General features: G+C 46.5%; 1 protein-coding gene across 1 annotated transcript in view; it reads left to right on the top strand.

Annotated features, from left to right (window-relative positions):
* The first annotated feature begins 1,225 nt into the window (after positions 1 to 1,225).
* The window catches only part of GPR158 (G protein-coupled receptor 158), a 486,825-nt gene continuing 480,667 nt past the window's right edge, over positions 1,226 to 7,383 (top strand). Inside the window, exon 1 of the mRNA XM_077153523.1 lies at positions 1,226 to 2,787. Coding sequence (XP_077009638.1) covers positions 1,895 to 2,787 — 893 coding nt within the window. The 5' untranslated portion in view covers positions 1,226 to 1,894. The remainder of the gene's footprint in view (positions 2,788 to 7,383) is intronic.

Raw genomic sequence — 7,383 nt, 5'->3', positions numbered from 1 at the left:
AAGGGAGAGTACTATATGATGGAGGATTGCCAGAAAGCCATCACCAGAAGATTACAGACTCCTGGATAAAACACTGCCTGCTGATATCCCCATGTTGGACTTCTAGCCTTCAAACTGTGAGTCAATAAACTCCTGTTGTTTAAGGCAAACAGTAAGTGGTATTTATCATAGAAGCCCAGGCAAACTAAGACTGAGGTACGTATGGAAAGTGGAGGTGCAAGTGGAAATCTAGATAGCCGATACCAAATATCCGATTTACTACATCTCCGAGCCAAAATGTCAGTGACACTCTTAAAATTCTTTAGTAAACTTCAAATAAAACAATTGGATTGTGTTAAGAGATTTCCCAGTATTTTGGGTGGCTTAGCATGCTTATTCAGCTCTTCTCTCTTCTACCAGGATAGCCCAATCTATAGCGAAACTGAAGTTTTAGTTCCTAGCCATTAATTCCAGGAACCACCAATCAGAATCACTCCCATTATCGCCCAATTCAGACTCCCACGCTCTCATTTTTTCACAGTCCGAGTGTCCTGACCCCCGGGCCTCTTCAGCTGCGGGCACTTTCATAGTCTCCCTTTCATCCTGGCCTCCTCTCAACATCAGAGTTTTCTGATTTTGAAAAAAACATGGCTTTTTTTTTTTCTTCCTTAGAAAGCTCAGCCGGTAGATGTCTCCATCACTCACAGTTCAGATCCTCCTCGGAAAGTAGGTTTTAATAATTTCTTTAATGGACCACAAAGAGGAGGACTTGATAATTTGCCTAAAATGAGCAGATGCCTGGGAGGACACGTCTCCATCCTACGTCCCTCCCTTCCGATTTAAGTCAGAAACGAGAACTCCCTTCTCCCTCTTTTCCAGGCAAAAGAAAAGACTGATTTAACTAAGAACTCAAGACGCCAACATCCTCCTCCTCAGCACGTCCAAGTTTTCTTCGCTCGGAGACACGAAAGCCCTGCTTCTCGGCTTGCTCCCGCCCACCCGCTTCCACCCCCTCGGGTTTCCGAGTCATCGGGAACAGGAGTGGGTGCGAGGACTCGGCGCCTCGCGCGCCTCCGCCCCCTCCGCCGCCTCCTGCGCACCGCCTCGGGTTCAGCACTGGACAGCTCCCGCCCAGCCCGGCAAATAGCAGTCGGCTGATTGACAGAGGAGCCGACCAAACAGGGAAGAAGACGACTCGAAGCCGCCCCGCCAGGGTTTGGTTGCGGCCAAGCTGCCTCTTTAAACCGGCTTTCCTCCCAAGAGCCGGGAGAGGCAGAGTGTGGTTTGCGGGCCAAGCCGAGAGGCTCTAATTAACCAGTTGCCTGGCTCTCTCGACTCCGGAGTGACGAACATCGGAAAAGCAACCTTGCTGTTGGGACTTCCCGGGCGCTCGCCGTGGCCAGCTGCGCGCGCTCTGCGCCTTGGGGCGAAGTGAACCAGGAGCCGCCAGGGCTGGGAGGCGGGAACGGCCGGTCCCCGACCAGATGATGGAGCAGCGTCCTGGGCTGCCGCGGCGGCAGCAGCAGTGGCAGCGGCAGCAGCAGCCCTTGAGCACACCTCAATGAAAGCCGCGGAGCCGAAGGTCGTGCGCAGGCCAAGTCTAGCGTCCGGGAGCCGGAGGGGAAGTAAACCTGCTCGGCTCGCCGCGGCGAGGTGCGTAATCCCGAGCCGACCCACTGTGGGGCGGTGCAACCAGCATTGCCACAGGTGATTCGATTTTCTGTGACGGCAGCTTAGCCATCCGGGCCAATTTCCAAACAGCTTATTTAAGTCATTTTGGCTTTTTTTCTGGTTGCCATTTGGAGAAGGGGGAAGTCACCTAATAAAAGTCTTCCCGTTGATCAGTTGATGACCAGAATTTAAAAAGAGACACCTCCCGTTACCTCCTCTTTTCCGCGCGAGGCAGCCGGGAGCCATGGCTTGCCCCTTACTTCTCTGCTTCCTGCTTGCTCCCCTGGGCTTGGGAGCTGTTGGCGCCAGCCGCGACCCCCTGGGACGGCCGGATCCCCCTCGGGAGAAGACCTTGAGCGGGAGGCAACCTGCCCAGCACCCGGCTCGCGCGGCCGCCTCGGACCCCTCGGCTCCTTGGAGCCGCTCGGCTGACGGCAGCACGTTGGCGCAGAAACTCTCCCAGGAGGTGCCCGCCGACGTGGCCTCCTACCTCTACACCGGAGACTCCCACCAGCTGAAGCGAGCCAACTGCTCAAGCCGCTACGAGTTGGCGGGCCTGCCGGGGAAGGCGCCCGCCCTTGCCAGCTCCCACCCCTCCTTGCACGGGGCGCTGGACACGCTAACGCACGCCACCAACTTCCTCAACATGATGCTGCAGAGCAATAAGTCGCGGGAGCAGAACTTGCAGGACGACCTGGAGTGGTACCAGGCGTTGGTGCGGAGCCTCCTGGAGGGCGAGCCCAGCATCTCCCGGGCGGCCATCACCTTCGGCACCGAGTCGTTGCCCGCGCCCTCCCCGCAGGTCTTCCTCCAGGCCACGCGCGAGGAGAGCCGCGTCCTGCTCCAGGACCTGTCCTCCTCGGCGCACCACCTGGCCAACGCCACGCTGGAGACCGAGTGGTTCCACGGGCTCCGGCGCAAGTGGAGGCCCCACGTCCACCGCCGCGGCTCCAACCAGGGACCCCAGGGCCTGGGCCACAGCTGGCGGCGCAGGGACGGGCTCGGCAGGGACAGGAGCCATGTCAAGTGGTCTCCGCCCTATCTGGAGTGCGAGAATGGAAGCTACAAGCCCGGGTGGCTGGTCACTCTCTCCGCTGCTTTCTACGGGTTGCAGCCTAACCTGGTCCCCGAATTCAGGTAGGGGGCGGGGAAAGGGCGAAAGCAAAGTCTTCCTTCCGGTTTCGCGGGTGGGCGTGCGTGCGGGGAAGGGGCACTCGGCCGTGACACTTACGCCTCCAGGCACTCGGCGAAAGCCTTCCCCTGGGATCAGCTTCCGTGCCATGGGGTTACAGGGGATGCATTTGATGGAGCTGAGAAACCTCGACTACCCTATGCTTTCCTCCATCCTCCCGGTTGCACGGAAGACAGTCCCATCCCTCCAGGTGATGAGACCCGACCTGGGTGCTCGTCAGGCTCACAGAGCGGCGAAAACGGGTCAGAGAGGAGAAAAGCCAGCGGGAGGAAGGGAGAATTCCTGGTTTCTTCCACTTCGGGTAACCTCTGCCTGCTTCCTACCTGTATAGTTGGAGGCATCTGCCTGTTAAATTACCAGCGCGTGTAACTAAGTGCAGTCCCCTCGTCGCTCTGTCCCCTCAACCGAACTGGCGTCGGTTCCAGCAGCCCATTCTATCAGCTGTAGGATGCAGGCTGCAGTGTGCAGTGTGCCCCTTAGACCCGGATGCCGCTCCCCCCACCTCTCCCCACCCTCCTCCACAACGTCCATCGGATTCCTTGGTCCCTACTTTCTCCTGTTCCCTGGGTCAGGCGTTCTTGGTTCTCCAGTCCTTCATACACTCTCACATTTTCTAAACGAATCCTGACTGAGTTATCTTAGCAAAGCAGGAAAGTACTTCTGAGTGTCTTCAGTCAGGAGGCTTGGAGAGAATTTAATAACAGATCTGCATTTCCTTTCTCAAAGTAGAGCAGAAGATGGAAGATGAGAATTTGTAAATTAAGTAGGTGTAACTTCTGCTCTGGGAAATGCTTGACCTTTGAGGGGAGGAAGGTCTGGAAGCAGCACTTAAGGGTGGACATGAGGAATGTACAGAAAGCAAAGGAGTAGGGGCTTCAAAGAGCTCTTGGGAGAGGGCCCCAGCTGAGTGGGGTCCTCCCCACTTCCCACCATGCCATGCCCTGGAGACCTGGTCTTCCCAGCTGGGATTTCTTCTATACTTTTTGGAAACTTGGCGGAAGTGACAAACCTTTTGTTGTGGGTTTGCTTTTTTCTTTTTCTTTTTTTTTTTAAAATGTTTTATTTGACAAAGCAAGGGCAGAATGCTGTCCTGTTGAAAGAGACCAGGCAGAGGACTGGGTGAGCAAGTGGGGGAAGCCAGGCTTGTTTGTCTTGACACTGTCATATACTGCAGAATGACCTTGAGCAAGTGGCTTGTGCTTTCTGGGCCTCAGCTACTTATTAAGAGAGGGAGTGGGACTAGATTACCTAAAAAGAGCCAACAGCTATACTGTTCTGTGGCTTTTAATGCTGACAACACTTGAGAAGGCATAAATGAAAAGCAAACCCCATCTGTGACTCTGTATGACTGTGTTAAATTTTTGTGTTTGTGTATATGTGTGCATGCTTTTCTTTCTCTTTTAAAGATCCTGTCTTAAGCCAGAGTAATTCTTTCTTGCTTTCAGGATAATCTCATTTCCTCCTGATTCTTGCTAATAGGATTCTCTTAGTAAGAGCTGATCCTGATTTGAGTCATTTGCTCAGAAGAGAAAAGACTGCCCAGATATCATTCACTATCAGCAAATCATTTGTGGCTTTCAGATGAGCCTTTTCAGGGAGTCCCAGGATTGATCTATCTACATCCATCTATTGATCTATCATCATCATCTGATATCAACCATCCATCCTTCCTTCCATCCTTCCATCCATCCATCCATCCATCCATCCATCCATCCATCCATCTATCTAAACATTTATTATATGTCATTCTCTGTGCTGTTTTGCATGCCATATCTTGATGAATCTTCATAAAAACCCTGAGTTAGGTTTTATTATTTTCCCTGTTTTATAGAAAAGAAAGCTGAGAGGTTAAGCTTCTTGTCCTACATCACACAGCAGTTAAGTGGCAAGGGCAGAATTTGAACCTACTCCACATTCGTAACCATTCTGCTACACTCAGCCTTATGAAGGAGTCCTAGGGTGTTGCATAGGATATAGCTGCTGCTTAAAAATACATGTATTTCCAAGTGTCAGGTCTGAGACTGGGTGCTGACGATCATTCATTTCCAGAATTATTTCTCTTAAGGATCAGAGGGCATTGGTCCCCTGAAAGAATCCAGGGCTTCTGCCAGCCAAGATGAAAGGCTTTTATCATCAAGGGGCTGAGGTTATAAAGGCTCACATATCCCTGTAAAATGTTTTAAAAAATTATTTTACTATGCTCAGAAAATAATTTGTTTCCTCTGGCTGAGTCTTTAAGTGCTTTCATATCCCAAAAGGATGATGTTCTCCGCCAAGGCACAAAGCCGGGCCATTTAGTGTCTGGCTCTTTACAGAAGCTGGACAGTATTGGCAGCACCCACTAAAAGCAGAAAGACTTCTCCCCTATGGATGCTTTGCCCCATGTTCTGTGTCCCTCAAATTTAGGATTCTCACAGACATTATAGAACTGGAAGATATCTTAAAGACATCAGCTTTTTCCACCTGTTGTTTTATTGATAAAGAAACAACTCACTTATCTGGTTTGTAGCAAGAGCAGAAATAGGATCCAGGTTATCTGTACTTAATATGCATATATCTAACACATGTTTCTGTGGTTCTCTGGACCTCTGCACAAAAATCAGTGTTTTGAAGACATACTTTGTTACCTTTTAGGGAAAAAAAATTGCCCATAAAACACAGCCATTGATTTTCTTTAAAATGTTTTTTTTTTCACATTTGAGGCAATAGTAAATGGGACTTTACTTTTGTTAGTTGTTGATGTTTTGTTATCTAAGATGTGTTTTCCAAAATTCTTCAGTGCTAGACAGGTAGATTGCAAATGAATCATTTCTGAGAAACCATGATTGGAAATGCTAAACATGATAACAAGTCTTTTGACTCTCTAGAAGGTTATTTGTGAAAAGTCTCATCTGTACTGATAAAAAAATCCATTGATAATGATTTATTTATGGAAGAAAAAAGGAGGAAGAACTTTGCATTTAAAATTCTCATTTAAGATCAGTTAATATTTCCCCAGGTCATGCTTACAAGATTAAGACATTTAAATGATATTACAACTCACTTTTAGAGAATGTAAATCCAAAACATGAAGTTTGAAAGTAAGAGGGAGAACACAGCCAATCACTTTCTTATATTAATATTTATCATTGTAATAAATATCTCAGGATAAATTTTATTCTCTTCTGCTTCTGAATGTCAAAATATTTTAAATTTCAAAAACCTAACATAAGACTAGCATGGGAAGCAGAAGTTTATTGCTCATGTTTTTCTTCTTAAAAATGGCACTAAATCCCCTTAATGAAATATTCCTTGAGTCTTTTGTTGTAGACCAATAGTATAAACATTTTAGTTCTCACCTGCTATCCTATAGCAAAAAGAATAATTATGTAAGGTATGCCCTAAAATATTTTTACTTACAACATTAGGTTTGTGATACCCTTGTAGAGTTTTCCTTAAAGTTAGAGTCTTTGGTTTTGTATAATCATTTTTCTTTGAGGAACTTAAAGTAGCAGGAGTTGGATCTTATACATGGGCTCTTGTTGATGGTAAGTCCCTGGGATAGATGAAAAGCGGTTAATAATGTTTGTTGAATTTAAAGGAAAGGTGCGTTCCTTTGGGAAATTAATTATTTCTTGATGAGCTGAAAGCTATCTATCTAGTTCCATCTTCGCATTTTACAGCTGAGGAAACTGAGACCCAAAGAACTAAGGAATTTGCTAGGAATTTGCTAGGAGTGACATAGCTCTTTTGTGCCAGGGAACCAACATTTAATGAGTACCTACTATATGTTAGATGCCTTATATATACCACTACATTTAATTCTTAGAAGAAGTTACTATTTCAGAAATGGTGAGGAACCTGGCCAAGGTAATGCAGTTGGTAAATTAGAGACAAAATCAAATTATATTTTGTTATGAAGATTGTGTATCTTTCCACCAAAATACACTGATTTCCCAGTTATTACTTTCATCTTGCTATTTAAAAATGTAATATAGTATTGGCTTGAAATAATTAATATACTTGGCCCCAATAAGCTGTATACTCTTATTCTTTTTAGGCCAACTCTGGTTCATTATCACATTAATCTTCTTATCGCTATTGGAATGGGAGTGGAAGAGAAAACACAAATATGGACAACTGAGGTAGCAAGAAGAAACAAATACTATGCCACCTGAATTTAATTTTAGAAGGAAAATCAAGGCATAACAAGGCACATGAATCTTTTTGTTCTAACTTTTTACAATTTATTATAACAGTTATCGGTTTATAGAAAAATCACTCGGTACAGAGTTCCTGTACCCTCCTCCCCACTCCCATAGTTTTCCCTGTTATTAACACTTTGCATTAGTGCGGTACCTTTGTTACAATTGAAGAAGCAATATTATTCTAATATGCTATTAACTATAGTCCATAGTTTATGTTAGGACTCTATTTTGTAAAATTCTATGATTTTTCTTTTATTTGTTACAACCTAAATTTTCTCATTTTACCCACTTTCAATTATTCAGTTTATTGGTTTATTACATTAACAATATTGTGCTACCACCAACATCATCCAT

The sequence above is a fragment of the Tamandua tetradactyla genome, chromosome 1, assembly GCF_023851605.1.
Source record: "Tamandua tetradactyla isolate mTamTet1 chromosome 1, mTamTet1.pri, whole genome shotgun sequence".
NCBI lineage: Eukaryota > Metazoa > Chordata > Mammalia > Pilosa > Myrmecophagidae > Tamandua > Tamandua tetradactyla.
Note: the sequence above shows the minus strand (reverse complement) of the source record. Positions and strands in the feature narration are given on the sequence as shown.